The sequence below is a fragment of the Callorhinus ursinus genome, unplaced genomic scaffold (assembly GCF_003265705.2).
Source record: "Callorhinus ursinus isolate GAN/ISIS: 27379988/994484 unplaced genomic scaffold, GSC_fseal_2.0 scaffold20, whole genome shotgun sequence".
Lineage (NCBI taxonomy): Eukaryota > Metazoa > Chordata > Mammalia > Carnivora > Otariidae > Callorhinus > Callorhinus ursinus.
Window position 1 is genome coordinate 7,317,614 of NW_027397082.1, and position 22,391 is coordinate 7,340,004.

Here is a 22,391-nt window from a genome sequence, read left to right on the forward strand (position 1 = left end):
CCCCCCCCCCAACACACAAGGATCAGATCCAGTGAGGAGAATGTTGGGTGCAGTAAGAGACAAATACTATGAAGTTACAAAAGGAAAATAAATAACTTCCAGGGAAAACTGGGTGGGCTTAGGAATACTGAGTAACTCCAATGTGTAAGAAATATAAAGAATGCACATTAAAATATTAGGGTAACTATCAGAAGAACAAAAACTGCATAATTTTAAAATTACAGAAGAAAAAATTTCAGTCTAACAGGAAAAAAAAAGATTCGAGCACGGTCAATGGAAAACATCAAATAAGATGACAGAACGAAACCTAAGTAATCCAATTATCAATGATTTAGTCTCAAAAGAGAAAAAAGGGAGAAAAACATCCAGCTAGGTGTTATGCACAAGAGGCACACATTAAACAAAATTATATGGCAAGTCTGGAAATAATAGAACTAAAAGATGTGCTATGCAAATAACCAAAAAAAAAAGATGGAACACAAATATTAATAGCCGATAAAAGAGAACTCAATTTTTTATGTGGATGAAAAACACTGGAGGAGAGCGATCAGCCAAAAATCAGTGAATCACAATGTTCCTAGATCCATAAAACAAACACTGATTAAAGGAGGAGAAATTGAGGCCACAATAAGGCCACATCTGCCTTACATACTGGTCAACAGACAGAAAACAAGTGATATTTTAGTACCACGATAAATTTGATCCAGTAAGGACCAATACAATCAAGAGCATTCATTTTTCCAACACTGGGCATAATGGACTAGAAAAGCCACCTCAACTAACTCCAAAAACACTAAAGCCATGCAAAAACACATTCACCACAGTATACAAATCTCCATCTCAAATTTTGCTTCCCAGAGAATCAGCCTACAACAACCACATGAGCAGGTAAAGGGTTTTGTTTTTGTTCTTAAAAGTGGTAAAATATCACAAAGGAACTAGCAAACATGACTATATGAAACAAAAGATCACAAAAATAGCAAAGAAGCCAGAAAATAAAGATTAACACAAAGATGGAAAATTCTATATCAAAATTTTAAAAATGTGGGATAAACAGTAAAAACATTCAGATACTGTAGCAGACAATGTAACTGACCCAAAGGCCATCTTCTACCTCTGATTTGCCAGCTTGAGTTAGAGACAATACTGGCCATCACTATTCTTCTGAGAATTTCTCAGAAAGCTCTCTGTCCTTTCCCAATGAACAGGAAGAGATTTGGCTGCAGGATCCTTCACCCCTTTCTTCCTGTAACGTAATCAGGAAGCAATAAGCAAAAAGGAAGAGAGCACACCCTAAGGATGGTAGAGTGGAAAAAGGAAAGCATCTGATATCTCTGGCGGTATCCTTGAGTCGGAACACCAGCCCTGATCTTCCTATGCATAGACTCACTGTGGCATCAAATAAACCCAGGAGTTTTCTGTTATTTGCCGCCCAATTGACACAGATACCAATAAAATGTGAGCAAAAGGCATGAACAGAATGCATAAAAGATGAAGATCAGTTGATAAACATAAGGGGGAAAACCTTCAGCTTCATTTGTAATAAAAAAAAATAAAATTAAATAATTATGTATTATTTTCTGCCCAGTGTGGGTGTGATTAAAAAGGACACTATTGGGCCTCTGGGTGGCAAAGTCGGTTAAGCGACAAACTTGATTTCAGCTCTGGTCATGATCTCAGGTTTGTGAGACTGAGCCCTGCACTGGGGTCTGTCCTCAGTGCAGAGTGCCTGAGATTCTCTCTCTCTCCCTCTCCCTCCACCCACTCACAGGAACAGGCGCTTACGCGAACGTGCTCTCTCTCTCTCTCTCTCTCTCATAAAAATAGATAAGGGGAACCTGGGTGGCTCAGCCGGTTAAACATCTACCTTCAGCTCAGGTCATGATCCCAGGGTCCTGAGATCCAGCCCCAGGTCTGGCTCCCTGCTGAGGGAGCCTGCTTCTCCCTCTTCCTCTGCCCCTCCCCCCTGCTCATGCTCTCTCTCAAATAAAATCTTAAAAAAAAATTAAGATAAAATCTTTGGAAAATAAAATAAAATGGACACTCATTGCATGGAATATAAATTAGTATGTTCTTATGGGGAGACAATTTGAATATACATATACACACCTGCATGTATGTCTATAAATATGTATTTTTTAAAGATTTTATTTTTCAACAGAGAGACAGCGAGAGAGGGAACACAAGCAGGGGGAGTGGGAGAGGGAGAAGCAGGCTTCCTACTGAGCAGGGAGCCCGATGCCGGGCTTGATCCCAGGACTCAGGGATCATGACCTGAGCTGAAGGCAGATGCTTAACGACTGAGCCACCCAGGCGCCCCTACAAATATATATATTCTTAAGGTATATGTATGTATTCTTTTTCTTTTCCTTCAATATATATTTATTTTAGGGCGCCTGGGTGGCTCAGTTGGTTAAGCGACCACCTTCGGCTCAGGTTGTGATCCTGGAGTCCCAGGATGGAGTCCCGGGATGGGGTCCCGCATCCGGCTCCCTGCTCAGCAGGGAGTCTGCTTCTCCCTCTGACCCTCTCCCCTCTCATGCTATCTCATTCTCTCTCTCAAATAAATAAAATCTTTAAAATATATATATATTTATTTTAGAGAGAGAGAATCTCAAGTAGATTCCATGCTGAGCAGGGAGTTTGACAAAGGGCTTGATCTCATGACCTGAGCTGCAACCAATAGTTGGACACTTAACCAACTGTGCCACCCAGGCACTCCAGGTATACATGTATTCTTAAAAGTGTTCTAGCCATGCACCCAGTAACCCTATACCTAGAAATCATCCCATTAAAATAATCCTAAACATTGGGGTGCCTGAGTGGCTCCGTCAGTTAAGCGTCCAACTCTTGACTGCGGCTCAGGTCAATGATCTCAGTGTTGTGAGATCAAGCCATGTGTCAGCTCCATGCTGGGCACGAAGCCTGCTTAAGATTCTCTGCCTGTCCCTCTGTCCCTCCACCCACTCCTTCTCTCCCCTCTCAAATAATAATCCTGAACATCAAAAAAGCCTATTTAAAATAGTGAAAAAAAATTGGACAAAAAAGTTAACTGTGATACCTCTACTAGACAGAATATTAACACTACCATTTAGAATCCTAGTTTTCAAAAACATCGTAAAACATAGTAAGAATAGCAAATGAAAATCAGAAACACTGTATAATAACTGCAAAAAAAATAACCCTTCCATGTAAGCAAGATCAATGAAATACATTAAATTTTAAAAGTGTTATGGGGAAGTAGGTTGACAAAAGCAATTTTTACACTCTTTTTCGTTTTCAAATTATGTTGTTTTTTTAAAGATTTTATTTATTTGACAGAGAGCACGCACGCGAGAGTGTACAAGCAGGGGGAGAGGGAGAAGGAGAGGGAGAAGCAGGCTCCCGCTGAGCAGGGAGCAGATGCGGGGCTCAATCCCAGGACCCTGAGATCATGACATGAGCAGAAGGCAGACGCTTAACCAACCCAGGTGCCCCTCAAATTATGTTTAAAAATGAGTTACTTTAATAGAAAAAAGCATTTTAAAGATTAAAATATTAATATTGCATTTAAATTAGGCCTACTTTTCCTCAAGTGTGTTAATTCTAAATCAAGTAAAGGATCAATATTTAAACCACAAAACTAGGATATAGTCCTCTTCTCAAGACACCAGTGGGACCCCCAATACACAACAGCTAACTCCTGAAATAGCCTTTCCTTTGTCCTTATTTGGTAGGGCTGACAGTCAATCCACAATTAGCTCCTTTCTATCCTGTAGCACAGTTAGCTATAGACAGTTATGTCTGTGTTCTGGATTATTTTAAGTACCTTGAGTGCAGAAACCAGGTTTTATTAGAAACATTAACAAAAAAAATACCCTGATTTCTCATAGCACCTACCATGATGTTTTGTACAATGAGGCATTCAAAAGATTTCTATGACAATATACTTAAAATGCACTATTGCACTGTTTTCAGGACAATTGACAGTGAAAATGAAATTCACTGTCTGAAATTACATGTGGCAATCTTAAATGGAGAATTACATCACGTTATGAGGTTTTCTGAAATTTAATAGCAAAACTTCAAGTCTTACATCCACTCTTCCAAGTCCAAAAATTAGTAAATAAATTTGACTTCAGAAAAAACAACAGTCTTAGAAGTTTAAGCAGCAAATAAAAAGGATTTAAGCTTAAAAGGAGCTCCACCTAGAGTGGAATATGTAGGTTAGAAAGACACCTCACTTACCTCACCCTATTCAGGAATTTTCATTACAACGCCCAGGGCAAATAGACGTGTAGACCTGTTCTATAACTAGAAGCTTCTAACTTCTTTAATTTTGGACAGCCAGGGCGCCTGGGTGGCTCAGTTGGTTGGGCGACTGCCTTCGGCTCGGATCATGATCCTGGAGTCCCGGGATTGAGTCCCACATCGGGCTCCCTGCTCGGCGGGGAGTTTGCTTCTCCCTCTGACCCTCTTCCCTCTCGTGCTCTCTCTCATTCTAATAAATAAAATCTTTAAAAAAAATAATTTTGGACAGCCAACTGTATTGCATTCTTCTTTATAAAATGGTTCACTTCCCAACTGACTGACTCCTGTTGCTGTTTCCATAACCTTTCAAATACCTGAGATGTCTACCATAGCCACTTTCCTCCAGGTCCTTCACCAGCTGATGTAACACCTTCCACAGTCCTCACAAGTCTGGACTTTTCTCTAGTTCATCAGAAACCCTCACATAGACATCCTTCTCCTAACTGAGCACAGGACTAAAGATGAGAGCCAACAGCCGGTCAGCAGAATCATCATACTACCCCTTAGTTTGAAAACTAACTACTTAAAATTACACACTAGCTTTTGGAGTAGCAACCACGACTACTGTGAGTACACATAAAACTTGCAGCTACCTAACATCTTTTGGAATTTAACTTTTTTAAAAAATGTGTTTATCATATAAAGATTGCTTTTCTTTTGACTTACAGTCCTATGAATTCTAACATGTATTTCAACGTTAAAAAACACCTGTAAGAAAACTGCAATTATCCCTACTCAGCTGCATCCTGTGTCAACCACTGGGCATATCTGAATCTGGAGTGGGCAGACACTATTCCATAATGCTGTGCTTCCCAACCTTGGGCGGCTGACTTCTGGAATACAGGTACGGGTATGTTACCGACACCACTGCAAGGGTCATGATACCTCATGGGCTAATCTTACCCAGTTCTAAAACAAGCAGTTTCCCCTATATAAAATCTACTATGATTTTACATGCTACTGGTGATGAATAAAAATGTATTTATAGGAGCGCCTGGGTGGCTCAGTCATTGGGCGTCTGCCATTGGCTCGGGTCATGATCCCAGGGTTCTGAGATCAAGCCCCGCATCGGGGCTCCCTGCTTGGTGGGGAGCCTGCTTCTCCCTCTCCCACTCCCCGTATAGTTCTACAGGAAAACAGAAGGCCTTGGCTTTGTATTGTTCTTTTGTTCTGTGCTTCCTGATCTGACACCAATAAAATGTGAAGCTCCCAAAGGGGCAAACCCTTTCTTGCACTCTCTTGGAATCCTGTTGCCCCTCCACCATCTGGCCAAGAGCATCCCACAATACACCTGCAACCAGTGACTGTAAGCCCTCTCCTTCCTTCTCAGAAGAATAGAAGCTAGAGTAAAATTAATTCTTATCACAGTGAGTTAATTCCTTTAATACCAAAAGTACTTGCAGCAGATACATAGCTATAATTTTCTTTTTCTTCTCTAATGTTTGCTTTTGTTTTCCTGGTAACCACACGCATTCAGAAAGAATGGCTACTCAAAGGAAACAATTCAGTTTTCTGGGGTTGTTGTTTATTTTTAATTTTATTTAAATTCAATTAACATATAGTGTATTATTAGTTTCAGAGATAGAATTTAGTGATTCATTAGTTGTATATAACACCCAGTGCTCATTATATCACGTGCCCTCCTTAATGCCCATCACCCAGTTACCCTATCCCTCTAACCTCCTCCCCTCCAGGAACCCTCAGTTTGTTTCCTATGGTTAAGAGTCTCTTATGGTTTGTCTCCCTCTCTGATTTTGTATTCTTTTTCCCTCCCTTTCCCTATGTTCCTGTTTTGTTTCTTACATTCCACACGAGGGAAATCATATAATTGTCTTTCTCTGCTTGACTTATTTCGCTTAGCATAATACCCTCTAGTTCCATCCACATCATTGCAAATGGCAAGATTTTTTTGATGGCTGAGTAACAGTCCATTGCATACATATACATTTTCTTTATCCATTCATCTGTCGATGGACATCCGGACTCTTTCCATAGTTTGGCTATTGTGGACATTGCTGCAAACCAAAGAGGTAAAGGACCTGTACTCTGAAAACTATAGAATATTCATGAAAGAAACTGAGGAAGACACAAAGAAATGGAAAAATGTTCCATGCTCATGGATTGGAAAAACAAATATTGTTAAAATGTCTATGCTACCCAGAGCAATCTATACATTCATTGCAATCCCTATCAAAATACCATCAACATTTTTCACAGAACTGGAACAAATACTCCTAAAATTTGTATGGAACCAGAAAAGACCCGGAAGAACCAAAGGAATGTTGAGAAAGAAAACCGAAGCTGGAGGCATCAGAATCCCAGACTTCAAGCTCTATCAAAAAGCTTTAATCATCAAAACAGTATGGTACCGGCACAAAAACAGACACATCAATCAATGGAACAGAACAGAAAACCCAGAAATGGACCTCAGCTATCTGGTCGACTAATTTTTAACAAAGGAGGAAAGAATATCCGATGGAAAAAAGACAGTGTCTTCAAATGGTGTTGGGAAAATTGGATAGCCACATGCAGAATGAAACTGGACCATTTTCTTACACCACACACAAAAATAAACTCAAAATGGATTAAAGACCTAAATGTGAGACAGGAATCTATCAAAATCCTAGAGGAGAACACAGGCAGCAACCTCTTCGACCTCAGCCGCAGCAACTTCTTCCTAGAAACATCGCCAAAGGCAAGGGAAGGGCAAAAATGAACTATTGGGACTTCTTCAAGATAAAAAGCTTTTGCACAGCAAAGGAAACAGTTGACAAAACCAAAAGACAACCGACAGAATGGGAAAAGATATTTGCAAGTGCTTTATCAGCTAAAGGGCTAGAATCCAAAAATCTATAAAGAACTTATCAAACTCAACACCCAAGGAAACATTCAGTTTTAAAGCTATGGAACTCAATGGTTCAGCAGAACATGAGCTTTAAAGTGGGTCAGACCCAAATCTGAGCAGAGTCTCATCTTCCTCATTTAGCTATGCTATCTCAGGCAAAATCACTTCATCTTTCTTGGATTCAGTTTCTGTAAAATGTGGCCTATCTTAGTAACTTCCTCATAACTCTTAACTGTGATGATTAAATTCCAGAATGTATGTAAACTACTTAGCACAGTGACCGGTGCTTACTAAGTTCTTTGGAGGCAGCTATTAAACTTTACTTTTATACCGCAAAGAATGTCTTCCTTTCATGTGTAACCACTTTGCATACTGAAATAATCTGAGAATTAAAGCATTCTTATTTCCTTTATTCCTCCAGGTAAGTAAGGCAGACAGGAGCAGGTGAAGTAACTTGCCAACCCCCCCAGGGCGAGGGCCCTTACACAGCAGAGCTGAAAATCCAGGTCCAATTCCTAGGCCATGCCACTTCCCATTCAATACCCTGAGGGCTCAACAAGGGAACTAGAAGCATCTTCTCATTCTCTAGAGGCCAACAGGGCCAACGTATTTATAGCAGGGACCCAAGTGCCAAGAAATGCATTGGCACATAGCAAACACGCTACAAACACATGCAACGTGAACCAGTGCTGGTTTACCCGTACCTAGCCAAAGCCGTGGTGCATCCACCTTTCCTACAGAAGGTTGGAAGTAGGGGGAAAGTCTCTTCTGTGTTAGTGTTGTTCGCACTGAAGCTTTGAGTTAAACAAAAGCACTGACTGAATCCACAAACTAGATTCTTTCAGAGACCAAAGAGCTCCTCTATCGGGATGCCAGCGGACTTCACATCTTGGAGAGTCGTGTCTGGAGGTACCATTTTCCATACCTACTACAGGGCTCCCTTTTCCCCAGGGGCTCAATTCTCACGTCTCTTGCCCCTCCCCCACCACAACCTTCAACCCTAGACCTGCCCTTCCCCAGCCAAGGCGCCAAGGGCTCCTCCAACCCTTCCATCCCCTCTCCACTTCCAGGCCCCTGGTGCCCGCTCAACGCCCGACCTCAACGCCCGACCTCAACGTCCAGCGCCCAACGTCCGGTCCCCAACGACCGAAACCCCGCAGCCCTCACAGAGTCCCTTTCGCTCCCTGCCACGCGCCTGGGAACCCTGACCTGGTAGGAGCCAAAAGGGTCGCTGACCCCGACCCGTCTCTGAAGGCTGGCCGTGGTGGCGTCCGCCCGTGCCCGGCAGCCTCGCCTCCCAAACTCGCTCTCCGCGTTCACCTCACCTCCAGTGGCTAGCCCTGCGCCAACGTGGCGCCTGCGCAGTCCGCTCCCACGTGCGCCCTGCGACGCCCACGCACACCCTCGGCGCGCGGGGGAAGCCGCGCTGTGCCTCGGGGCGGGGGGCGGCGCTGTGCCCCAGGGTTCCAGGCTCGCAAAGTTTCTCCGCTGGGACAATATAGTTACTCCAGCTGCTTCTAGAAATGTGGCCCTGCAAACTCGGACGGAGTTCGAGCTCAAAGACGCAGACCGTGTCTCGGTAATGGTCACTTAGGTCGCATTTACCACTTAAAGTCTCACAGGGTTTTTCAAATTAATCCGCTACCTCTGCCTGAAAAGTAAACACAGGTGATCACTTTTTCGCTGACTAAGCACACCTGGTTATATGTTGGTGCCTCTCAAATATTTGTGAACCTTTTTTTGGAGGGGCCTGGGGACCTTTCAGACAAATTCGGGAAAAAATGGTACCCCCCCCCTGTTTTTAAAACTAGTTTCAACATTGTCAATTCACTGTCAGTCTTGTCTGCATCTGTCCCCCCCACACACTTCTCCCATTGTTTGGAAGCAAATTCTGACTTGAATCTTTTTTTCTTTGTAATAGGTTTTTTTTTTTTAGAAGTTTTAGATAAAAATTGGGAATTGAGAAGATACTACAGAGTTTCCCAGATTAACCATACCCAGTTTCCTCTATTATTCATATTACATTAGTAGGATACATTAACTACAATTAAGGAACCAATATTGATATATTACTGAAAGTGCAGAGTTTATTTAGATTTCCGCAGTTTTTACCTATTGTCCTTTCTCTGAGCCAGAATTCCATTCAGGATACCACATTATTACATTTAGTTGTCATGTCTTCTTAGGCTTTTCTTGGCTGTGGCAGTTTTTCAGACTTTCCCTGTTTTGGTGATCTTGATAGATTCCAGGAGTACTAGTCAGGCATTTTATAAGATGCCCCACTGTTGGAGTTTGTTTTTCTCATGATAAGACTGGAGTTAAGGGTTTTGGGAAGGAAGGCTATAGAGGTAAAGTGCCATTTATATAGCACCATATCAAGTGTACATCCTGTGAAAATGACTCATGACAGTTGACATTTTCCACCTGTAGGGAGCAGGACGGTGTCACTCGTGTCAAGTAGTGATATAATCAGAAAAGAAGCCAAGGATATTGCAGCTAAGACCAAATATCACCAAAACCAGTATAGACTGGGAGTACTAAGGACTATAAACCATAAGGCCTAGAAGAGCTAGGAGCTGATAATCACTAGAGCCAAAAGAGGCCTGCAAAGGCACAAGACTGATTAAACTCTTGTAAAAAGAGGATTTCTACAGCAAACTGCCAGACTCTCTAGACACTGACCCTTCCTCATCTGACCACATTAAAAGGCAACTGCTGTGGACTGTGCCTGATTGATCTCTGAACATAAGAGAGATCCTCCACTTTTGAACATATCAGTAAGTGCCTAGAGCTGGCCTAGACCTGACCAAGTCCTCATCATAACTGTGCTCAGACTGACTTGGTTTGAGTCATTAAATTCTTTTTTTAAAAATTTTATTTATTTATTTGACAGACACACAGCGAGAGAGGGAACACAAGCAGGGGGAGTGGGAGAGGGAGAAGCAGGCTTCCCGCTGAGCAGGGAGCCCAATGTGGGGCTTGATCCCAGGACCCTGGGATCATGACCTGAGCCAAAGGCAGACACTTAACGACTGAGCCACCCAGGTGTCACTGATTCATTAAGTTCTTACCCTTATTGTATCTTGTTTGTTGCATAAGTTTGTATTGTACTTTGTGTGATGTGTATGAAGCCAAATTAAATGCATAGTGAAATGTCATTGAGTTTAGGATCCTGAACCTGCTTTCAATTGTATTAACCTTACTTTATGATTGAATAAAGCGGACATTGCAGAAAGACACAACTTGTGTACACACCTTTATAACATGCTCGAGACACTACCACCTGACTAGTGTTCTTCAGGTTTCTAAAGCGACTCTTGTTTTCCCTCCCTTTGCATATTATACACTTTGGAAGAAAGTTATTATACACAGTCTACACCTAAGAAAGAGAAGTTATGCTCCCCCTCCTTAAGGGCCAGATACCGAAATTATTTCAAATTTGTTTACATAGGAGATTTGTCTCTTCTCCATTTATTAATATATTTGATCATATATACTGTATATGTATTATTATGAACTCATGTTTATTTTATACTTTGGGTTATAATCCAACACTACCTCACTTCCTTGCTCAAATTTTTCCAGTTTTGGTCATTGGGAGCTCTCAATGTGGGGTTGTTTTTGTTTTTATTTATTTGGGGGATTTTTTTTATCACTTTTACTTTTGGGGATATTATATCTTGTTATCTATACATATTTATCTTTAAAAGATAATAACTTTTAAAAGCAGCACCAAAACTTAACAATTAACAATTTAACATTTTCTTAACAACTTCTTAATATCATAAAATTAGTGTTTAAAATATCCAGAGAGTCTCAAATGATTTTTAATAATTGGTATGTTCAAATCAGGCTCCAAACAAGATCCTATATTTGTATTTAGTGATGTATTTTAAAAAGATATTTCCTTTTAATCCTTTTCTTATAATTTTAAATTGAAGTAATGGCAGTTTTTCTTAAGTTCAGTTGTGAGCATATCCCCTCTGGCAAGTATACTTCACAGGTGGTATTGTGTGCCTCTATAGCATCACATTAGAAGACAATATCTAGTTGTTTCTCTTTGGAGGATACTAAAATTGATCTAGCAGGTTCAAGTTATGTCAGCCCCATCTACCCATTATAAAGTTTTCCACTGGCTTTTTGTCTAAGGATTCTAGATTCACCGATGATTGTTACCTAGATCCATTATTTCATTAGGGTTTGCGAACTGCTGATACTGTTTTTTGCATTTATTATCTGGAATTCTATAAAGAACTTTCGCACATTGACTATTTGAGATTCAGTTTGTTAACAGGAAAGTTAGGATGCTTGATTCTTTTACCAGTTTTCAGACTGTGATGATTCTTTGGCATCTTCCAAAGGTGACTGGTGATGTTTTAAAAAAATCAACACACATTAATTTTTGACATACTAGAAGAGTCTCAAATGCTGTTGTTATTATTTTTAATGTTAAATTGTCCTTTGACCAGTGGGCACACTTTTGAATTGTCTCCTGCGTCTTTGACACAACTCCTATTATTTTTCTTCTTTGCTTTCTGATACACATATCTTAGACTTTCTTGCACTTTTCCTGCTCCAGACTTAGAATCAGTCCCTGATTCCCAAGGGGAGTCCAAATTACTTTTTGTTGGAAATTATATTTAGAAATGATGGAGGATAGGGGTGTGTATTGTGCTGATTGTTATTCCAGGCCTTTTCAGTGGTCACTTTTAAGAAAAAAATAATACCATGAGTTCATACTGATATTTCTAAATTCAAATTTAGGATTGCAGAATTTTTACTTAATTTCTTTGATTTTGTATTTGTATTTCCTTTCTCTAATAATGAAAATCGTGGTATCCAGAAACATAATTAAATGCTTTAAACTAATATATACTTCAGAAATAACACTGTGAAGGTTATTACTAACAACATAAGCTGTGAAAAAGGCTTACATTTTTTCCCCCTTGGAAAAATAGATCTCACTAGGAATGTTTGGTCGATTGACTGTTTTAAAGTCAATTTATTACTTCACTGTCAAAAACACTTTAACTGCAAAGTGTGTTTCACTGCAGTATTTTCATTTAAGGAAAGACGTGCCATTTCCTGTTGAAAAGGAAAGAGGAACAAAGTGACACAATGTTGAATTTTTTTAGTGATTTTCTCCCCCTAGCAGTTAGTGTCAAAGAAGCTTAACAGAACAGGAACAAGCTTTGCTTTACAAACTCTCACGTTGACAACTTGACAGAATTAACTACTTTCACTCATGAGTTGTGAGTAGGAAGTCCTAAACCAAAGAACATCACTGGACAGCGTAGATTTCAATTCGCAGATTGAAACTGTTCCCCTTACTTATCTGGACCCGATTAGGCAACTGTATTCAACACACTTTTTCCTCCAATACACTTTTTGTTGCTAATTTTTGAGTAGCTCCTGCATGTCAATCCCCACACTGCGAACCGGGAGAGAGGACACTTACCGCGCTCAAGGCGCTCACAGCCTGGTGCCAGGGACGAACGCACGAACAGTTTATTATTATTATTTTTTAAAAGAACAGTTTATTATTAAACAATGGCAGTGTGTGCCAGGTTGAAGATACGAACGCGGTGTTATGGAAACCCCCGGAATCTCTCCCAGGGATGAATTGTCAGACGGACAGGTAGGCTCCTCCTGCTAATTCCGCCTACGTCAGGTAGGTTTGCGCATCAGAGTTGGGAAGTCACAATTTCGAATTCTTTTATTGCTTTATACCCCTGACTAATATGAGAAGAGTCAGGGAGTGAGGTGGGTTTATACCCAATGAGAGCGTCCTACAGAAAGAAAGAACAGGCTTAGGGTGGGAGTGGCTTGAGAGACCGGACAGGACTAGCAGGATTGCTGGCTAGCCGAGTCAGTCGGGGCGTGGGTGCCCAGCGGCGCTGTGGAGGCAAGAGGCGGTGCGGCCCCGGCCCCGCCCACTGCAGACCGGTTACACTGGCCCCGAGGTGCGTCGCGTCACACCGCCCGCGCCTCGCTGATTGGCTCCTTCAGGGAGCCCCACCCCCTCAGCTGTAGTGGGGCTGGCTTCAGCGTCGCCGCCATCTTTGTTGATGTGTCAGCTCCGCGGGGGTTTGGGGACGCCGTGGTGGAGGGAGCGCGGTGTCGGGCTTGTCCGTGGTCGCTGTTTCCCCCCCCACCTCCTGGTCTGCCGGACCCGCTATGGAGAAATTAGGCCCTGAGCAGGAGCTTCAGCGGCCTCGTTAGGGGTGCGGCCTGAAGCTCGGAGAAGTGGGGTGAGTGCTTGACGGGAGCCGGGAGCCGACCGCAGTGGCGGTGGCGGCGCGGAGGGACTGCCCACCTCCCCCGCGGTTCTGCAGGTCCCGGGTCGGCTCTCCGCCTGGCGTCTCTCGCGGGCAGTGGAGGCCGGCGTGCGCTGGGGGACGGAGTTAGGAATCCCTCCCCTCCCTGCCTTGTTCCCTAGGTCCCGGGCTGACTGGAGAGTAGGCGGCCAAGGAATCAGCGGGCATCGGGGGCCGCGCCTCCGGAGCGGTGCTTGGAGAGCAGCTTAATTTGGGCCGATTGCCTGATCTCCCAGCGCGAACGGTAGCTAAGCCCCACCTGCTCGGCTATTTTTCACTCAGTTGCCTATTTCTCTTTCCGTTTTCAAGTTGACTGTGTGTGTGTGTTTTATGTTTACTGTTGTGGCGACTTTTTGCCGTCTTACAAACTCTTCCGTTACTGTGATTTTAAGTAACTTACAGATGGTTCTTTGGGATTTTGGTTTTGAGAGATACTGTTACTGGTTTTTTGTTGCTTTCTTCCAAGGACGTCAGGCATTTGATAAACCTTGGCTGGTAAGGATATTTCAAATTTGGTCAAACTTGTAACATGGGAAAGCCTCTTACGTGTCCCCCAGCAGCAAGCCTGGGGATAGCGCAGGTGTAATTAATGCTTAGCTGTTAGCAATTTAACAACTGTAGCTAATATTCACATCCTGGTTTTGTTTAAAGAGGCCTGGATTTAGAGTCGGAGCATCTGGATTAGAATCTGCGTCTTTAACTTGATAGTTTTGTTACCTGTGGGGATTAGTATAGTAAAAATAATGGTGTATGCAGTGCCAGGCATTTGGCAGTTTTCTTCGTGTGTGTGTTTGTGATGTTCCTTGATGCCTAGCGTTTTTACTTCTTCCTAAATGATAGGCTGGAAGTTTTTGTAAGAAAAGTGTGCAGTAAATCAGTGGAACAGTATTTCAAAAGGTGTACTGGTAGTCACTAAAAAAAAAAAAGATTTAATGTGTAGGTAGGCAGATTGTGGGTGTAGCCTTCCTAACTACAAACTACACCTTCATATTTGCGAAAGATTAAGGTTCAAGAGACATTGACAGTGAAACTGAACTATCTCCTTTTGAGTTAAGTCTTTTCTCTGTACAGCTACTTTTCAACTTTTATTCATCATTGCAAAAATAGAAAAGTGATGATTGGCCTCTTTTCATTTTATTTAAAATTCAGTAAAGGTATTGAGTAGTTCACAAATCTTACAAAGAATTAAAACTCCTTTTTGCATTGTAGTAGGCAAACATATACTCAAGAATCTACCTGGAAATGCCTGACTTGTGTTTGTGTTTTTCCCTGGAAATGCATGGATTGTGTTTATGTTGATGTTATTATTTTTGAAATCTTGTCAAATTCAGAATACCAGCATATAAACCTAGAGGTTTCTTTAAACAGTGAAGGTTCCAGAGAGTGTCATTGATATTTCAGAGTCTTACTGCTAACATGAAAGGAGTGGTATAGCACAGTAACTACTCTGTGACCTTTTAGTTCCTTCACCCGTAAATGCAAGAGTTGTCCCTTAGTACTATTCAATGATAGCATAGCTGATGGCAATTTCTTAGTATATTCAGTTTAAAAATGTCTATTTACATCTACATGCTGACATCAGCAAGTGGGGTAAAACAGTACAGAATACTTTTTTTTTTTTTCAGAATATTCTTAAGAGATTAATAGGTCGAAGCAGCCTCTTTTAGAAATTTAGAAAAATCATCTTTCTCTTTGAAGAATGATTAGTAATCTGTATTAGTTTTCCAAATTCATGTAACAATTTCATGTGAAAGAATCCTTTACCTCAAGGTCTGCTTTTTTTCTTTCAATAAAATTTAGGTTTTTCTTTTATCCCTTATTTCTGGCTTTAAATAATAAAGCCGAGGGGCACCTGGTGGCTAAGTCAGCTGTCTGATTTATGCTGGGACATGATCTCAGGGTCCTGAGAGTAAGGCAGCCTGGAGCTCGCTACTCAGCCAGGACTCTGCTTCTCCCTCTTTATCTACCCCTCCCCCAGCTTGTGCTCATGCTCTCTCTCTCTCTCTCTCAAATAAATAAAATCTTTAAAAAAATAAAGCTGATTCTTGAATTTCTCATGAACATTCACTGGGCTTAGGGTATTGTAAATGTTATATTTAGTGTTTCAGGGCAACAGGAGGATAGATCATTTAAATTTACAAATAACCCTCTAATCTTACATTTTTTCAGACTTCTTGAACTTTTTTAGCTACTGAAATTTTAAAAATCTATTTGGACTAAGTAAATAAAAGGAAAAATATTGACATGAAGGGACAATAGACACAAAGTCAAAATTAAACCCACCAAAGAAAGTATTAATTATCGGATTGTGAGTATATTTGTCCATTAAGACACATGAACTGATAGTCTGCTGTAGGGATGATTATGTAGTAAGTACTAATGAATAATGTTTTTGGTAAACTATATCATACCATATTAACTGAACGCAGGCCAAAGGTAAGGTTTCAAAATTTGAACATTAACCAGAACCCCTTAATAGAAGGCAGACTTACAACTTACCTTTAATTTTTTTTATTAGTCTTCCTTTTTGCAAAGGAAACTATAGGTCAGTCTTTTTTTTTTTTTTTTAATTTGGGAAAATATTAGACAATACTTTTTGTATTTCCTGAGACTCGTTAAAGTTCATATAGTGAGTGCTCTACAGATAGCTTCAGAGTAAGATTTCTGTTTTAAGAACTTTTTGCTTTAAATCTTAATAGAGTTATAAAATTGCATTGTCTAAGAGTAAACTGATAATATGACAGATAACTTGATAATGTGGTAGATGGTATGGCCACTTACCTCTTTTTCCTGGAATCCTGATGGACCATAATTTCTTTTTCTCCTGTTATCCTGTCACAGGATTTGGTACTATTGGGGGCGGGGGGTGGACTCCTGCTGCATCTGTTGCCCTGAGTCTTTTTTTTTTTTTTTTTTTTTTTTACGATTGATTGTTTAATTATTAGGAGAGAGAGCACGAGGGAGCAAGCAAGCACAGGAATGTGAAGGCCAAAGCGAGAGGGGGAGAGAATCTCAAGCCCACTCCAGCACTGAGCATGGAGCCCTATGCAGGGCTTGATCTCAGGACTCTGAGATTACAACCTGAGCTGAAACCACGAGCCACTCAACCGACAGCACCACCCAGGCACCCCTTGAGTCTGTCTTTCTAACATCTTTTTTTGGAATGTGGTGCACATAACTGTAAAAATTACTCTGCCTTGAGTCTTAGGTGCAAAGCTAAACAAACCCCCACAGGGATAATTGACCTTGGCTTCATACTCTTTTAACTGGTAGAATAATGGCAACTTTTAAAATCTAGTGGTATGTTTCACAAAAAGGAAACTCATTAAGGTTAAATTTTACCTACAAACTTAATTAGAATGTGAGTACCATACAAAATATTTCTCCCTTTTGATAGAACTTAGAGTTCTTTGAAATTGCTAGTTTAGTCTTTTTTTTTAGTTTTTAATCTGATTTGCATAAATTCACCTGTTAACTTCAATGTCTGATATTTTCATCATGTGAAACAGTTTTCATGTTTCCTCTTTTTTTTTTTTTTTAAGATTTTATTTATTTATTTGACAGAGACACAGCGAGAGAGGGAACACAAGCAGGGGGAGTGGGAGAGGGATCCCAATGCGGGGCTCGATACCAGGACCCTGGGATCATGACCTGAGCAGAAGGCAGATGCTTAATGACTGAGCCACCCAGGCGTCCCAGTTTTCATGTTTCTTACACAGGTTCCTTTCTATTAGTTAGTTTGTTTAAAAACTTTATCCAGGAATATGTTTGTATTTTAAAGGTAACCTCCATCAAAAATCACTTGGGATCGTGATCAGATTATGTTGGACTATGGATGCATTTTTGATGCAATTTATTGCTTCTGATTTTAATTGCCATATCAGAACCTTGTTAGAACTGGTCAGATAAATTATTCTTTTGTTCATGCTGCTTTTAAAGTTTATTTGGGGAATATGTGAAAAACCTTTTAATGTACTTGGCCTACAAAGGACAGTAAACCATTATAGTGAAGAACAGGAGTGCTCTCACAGACTCAACTTTCTTATCTTAGTGGACATGATTTTAAGAAATATACAGGTGGTGTTTGAGATTCATATGGTATAGTTTGTAACTTAAAAATTTGTTGTAAATAATATTTATGCTGAACTGAGCCAGATTTTTGTTGGCTTTAAAACATTTATGTGTATCTTACATATTTTCTGAGGGAACACTGACAGATGTTCATATTAAAATGCTGTAAACACACAGAGTAAAAGATTTAAGATGGAGCTTTTTTTTTTTTTTTTTTAACATAGAGCTTTTATATATATTGGTCCACTATACCTGAATGTAAACTCCCTAACGGATGCATGTTTTCTTCACTGCCATGTTCCCAATGCATAGACCAGTGCCTGCACATAATATGCGCAGTACATGTTTGGTGTATGAATTAATAGTTCGGAAATGTATTTGTAACTTGGTACTTTTCTATGAGGCTTGCTTGTTTGATAAACTGTTGCCAAATATCTGTGGATTGGATTCATTTGTATTTGCAGTTTATTGAGTAAGCCTGTTTTTTTTGTTTATACTGCTAATTACTAAGAAAAAAGTAATTGTACTAAAAACTGTTAAAGACAGTGTTTTTATTTGTAAGGCTCTTAATATGGAAATAATTTGGTAGAAATGTGAGTTCTTGCATTAAGAAATAAAACAGAGGATAATGGTTGGCTTTAAGGCAAATAAAAAATGTTTCTTGACCAGTTGCCTACAGCTGATGAGCTCCAGTAAGAGCGAAACCAGTTCTCACTTCTCTGATATTGAAGTGTGAATTGGTCCTGTAGTACTGTGTCAGAAACAACTCTGGAAAAAAGTGCTTAAACTGAGAGGAATTTTGTGACTGTTAAGTGTTAAATATAGTATTTTCCCCTAATGAGTAAGAGTTGCTAAAAAGTCAAATAACCTGTTATTTTTTTTTAACCTCAAAAAAGGAATAGATGTTGTAATCTATATCTTTATATGTGAACATGGATTTGATTTGTATGAGCACTTATTTAAAACAGTCTTGTAAACAAATGCCTAGTTTTATATCCTCTCCCTTTAAACTACTCTTAGGCTATTGGATCCTCAGTAATTTTGATGACAACTACTCCTGTCCCCCAAAGAAAAAACTTGGACACAACCACACTGGCCCACATCTGTATGGCCAACTGGAGGCCCACAAGAGGACTCAGCTGACTGTTTTTTCCCCCCTCTTATTACCTGGTTAATTATGGATATAATCAAACTCATTGTGGTGCCCCTCCCCCCACCAATCTTTTACAGTTACTTAATCTTTGGTGATGGCTTTGTTGTATATATACACATAGATTTCCCTTAACCCATCTCCTTTTCCTTTTGTGTCCAACTAGTATTCATTTGAGCATCAGAAAACTCAGTTTGCAAGCTAAGTGGTTACCAGATGAAAATTTATGTGAAGACTTTTTCAAAGGTCAGGGGCATATTACTGATCAACAGTATAGAAAGTACTTGTCTTTTGAAGTTAAACTTAGTTTAATTTACAGAAGGATAATATATAAAAGTCTAAACTGAGGTAATCATAAACACGGGCTTATTGTTTTGTTTTTGTTTTTTTAACCTAGACGAGTATTCAGAATGAGACAAACTTTTATTCTGCACATTACAAGTCTCAGATCATTGTATAAACCCAGTGGACCCCACCTTCATTGAGAACTGAACAGCATTTAACATTTGTGAGAATGAATGCAAATGTAGTAGAGAATATATTTGTTGATTTATTATCATTATTGCTGGAGATTTAAGAGGTTTGATTCAGTTCGGAGTGATGTTCCTCCTTGCCAGTAGAGAGATCATTTAAAAGACTGTTCAGAAGTGTCACAGGGGAGGCTGTGACTGTGTGCTTAATGAGTATAAATGCAGTATGTTTTCATTTACATGAGTATTTTTGTACTTACAATGAGAAAATTTGGAGGAAGATGAGGCGTTAAAATTGGACCTTTAAGTATAATTAGGCTCTGGATAGACTGAAGAGAAGGATGTTCTAGGTGGGAGCAAAGCCATGGAAATGTTAATGTGCAGATTGGAGGAATCTTGAGTAGACTGGTCAGGGACTAGTAGATTATAGTGAAGTCCTAGGATTTTAGGAATGTGTTGAGAGAGAAGACTGGAAAAGTAGTATGATTGGTTTACTGAGGAATTGCAACTCTGAAGTGTAAACATAAAATGGTTTTAGTTTTTCCTTATTGGGTCTCCCATCACACTGTGTAAAACGCCCCCATCCTTTCCACTTCCCTCTGAAATATAGTCCCCTATTGTACTAATTTGATGTCATTTTTCTGCCACTTTTGATTACTAGAGAAAATTTATTCAAGAAATTAAGATAGGTTTCAATCATTTAAAAAAAAAAACAAAAAACATTAATCACAAACTCCTTATTCTACCTGAAGAAAGGTTGAAAGTGTTAGTTCACAGCTGCTTGGATTAAAGAAGAGGTAATTTGGCTCTAAAATATGTCCCTTCTTTTTTTCTCTAGCCAGCCCTTTTGGAGTTGGGGGAAGAAGACCAGCCAGTGGAAGCAGAATTCTTATTACAGGAATCTCTAAAGAGGGAAGAGATAGCCCTGGCCTCAGTCTGATTCGTCTGGTTGCATTTGGTGGAGGTCTCTGTGGAGGTAGTGTGTGAATTTTTTAGGGGCAGTGTTGTAGCTTCCTGGTCCCTTGTGCCATCGAGGGCCAGCCCACTTCATGGGAGATCTCCTGTTCCCTCTTGGCAGAGCCATTGTAGTACACACTTCAACCCCTTCTCTGGATGGGGTGACACTTGACCTGGTGCTTTCTCAAGTCACTTGCCCATTTCATGGAGTAAGATTGAGAAACCAGCATTTTAAATGTTCCATGTATGAAGTGATTACACCTGGATTGGGTTACAGGTAGGGGACAGTGGCAGTAGAAAGGAGGGTATGATTGGAGACATGAAATTGGTAAAAGAATATGAGGGCAAAGGAAGGAAGGAGTCATGACTAAGAAAAATGATACCATTGGAGCGCCTGGGTGGCTCAGTCGGTTAAGCCTCTGCCTTCAGCTCAGGTCATGATCCCAGGGTCCTGGGATCAGCCCCACGTCGGGCTCTCTGCTCAGTGGGGAGCCTGCTTCTCCCTCTCCCTCTACCACTCTGCCCCACTTGTGCTCGCTCGCTCTCTGAAGTAAATAAAATCTATAAAAAAAAAAAAATACCATTGACAGACAAAAGGATTCACTGGGAGTGCTCAGTTATAGGAGCTATAATTTGCTTCGGGATTTATGCCATTTTGAGTTTGAGGTTATTGTGGAACATCCATTCAAAATGTCTATATTCAGGTGAAGATTTTCATGTGGACATAGAGCGAAGGCAAACAGGTAATTTGTTATCTGTAACTCAAGAACATAAGACTGAAAGTAACTAATGTGGATATCAGTTAGGAGTTGTTGGTTCAAATTATCAAAGTGGTTGAATTCTAGGAGGGAAAATAAAGTTGAAGACTGAATGGAAAATATGAAAGCTGGATAAAAGGATAATTCTTTACAATTGGTGCTTTTCTCTTGACAAAGCATGGCACACATTCCTAGTGATAGTTTTTTCTTACTTGCTTTATGCTAGAGAGTCATAATCCCTTTATTCTCATTTAAATAGATTCTTTGTTATCTATTTTGGCCCGTTGCTATTAACATTGGTTATGATGTTTAAAACCATTTTTAGATTTCTTAATAAGATTTCAAATTCAGCGACACATTCACAAGTTATATCTTAAAGTGACTTACTTGAGGGAGAACTATATAGTCTAATACCCCTATCTGAGAATTACTTTACTTTGTCCTTGATTTTGGGATACAGCATGCTTATGAGGCCTTTTATTAACTTATTGCATTAATTTGTATTGTCTAAATCAAGCCTTTAATACCAGTAGGGGCTTTGTCTTGTATATAACATAACATATCCAACAAGATAATGATAATTTCTATTTGGTTGTTTGGAAATATACAGATTAGTAATTTGTAGTATTAAGGTCAATGTCTATACTAGTTGATGGCCCAAAGGGAGAGAAAGCAGAGGAGGAAGTCTATATACTTCCTTTCTTAGAATTATTCTTCCCCATTTTCTGCATTCCTAGAATAATGTTCCTCAAATACTAGTTTTATCCTATCACTTCTGTACTTTAATTCAATACCCGAGAATCTACTCTGTGCTAGAAACTATAGTATAATAAAGTATACATGTCTATCATGATTTATTGTCATAAAATTCACTTCTGCATATCATTCTGAGGATTCTACCTGACAGTCTTCTCTTACCCTTTTTCACCGCCGCCCCCCCAAACCAGGACTTTTATCACAGACCGATGAAAACATGTATCTTTCTATTCAAAAATTTTATATTTGTTTTATTTTCCATAAGTACACCTTCCATCTGAAATTATTTCTTTTCTAGTTTTTCAAAGCTCTCATCTGCCCCCTTTTTTATCCAACCTTATATGACACTGATAACTCATCAACCCTATATGTGCTTTGTTGATATATGATGAAAGAAGATAAGTTTTTTTGATCAAGACTGCTGGAATATATTTATCTGTCTTAGGATAATTTTTGAAGTTGACTAATTTTCAGAAATTAGCTAAAATAACAACCATCATAATAAACAGCATAAAAATGTATTTTAGTTGTTGAATTAATCAGTGTTTCCTTTATGACCTGGGCAGTGCATATGAGCTCCATTTGAGTTGCACTGAACATTGTTTATTCTTGATGAGAATGTTTGGAGATACCATGGTACTTCCTGGACTTTTTCCTGGATGGAAAACAAATTCGTGTCAGGGATCTTTAACACCCAGACTTCTTTTAGCTCAGCTTTAGGTGCCTGGGCTATAGATAGTTGTGTTTTGTTATTTAGTTTTCCTTCTTAGTAAATTT

The 22,391-nt window shown here is 39.9% G+C and overlaps 2 protein-coding genes across 3 annotated transcripts in view; one reads left to right on the forward strand and one right to left on the reverse strand.

Moving 5' to 3' along the window:
- TDRD1 (tudor domain containing 1) overlaps positions 1–16,262 on the reverse strand; it is a 53,821-nt gene extending 37,559 nt beyond the window's left edge. The window contains exons 1-2 of the mRNA XM_025881087.2: positions 16,234–16,262; positions 8,345–8,666 (exon numbers count right to left, since the gene is read on the reverse strand). Coding sequence (XP_025736872.1) covers positions 8,345–8,666; positions 16,234–16,262 — 351 coding nt within the window. The remainder of the gene's footprint in view (positions 1–8,344; positions 8,667–16,233) is intronic.
- CCDC186 (coiled-coil domain containing 186) overlaps positions 13,182–22,391 on the forward strand; it is a 48,917-nt gene continuing 39,707 nt past the window's right edge. Inside the window, exons 1-2 of one of the 2 annotated variants that reach the window (XM_025880684.2) lie at positions 13,182–13,386; positions 19,982–20,119. The gene's annotated coding sequence lies outside the window, so the exon portion shown is untranslated. The remainder of the gene's footprint in view (positions 13,387–19,981; positions 20,120–22,391) is intronic. The other variant, XM_025880686.2, reaches the window with a different exon arrangement.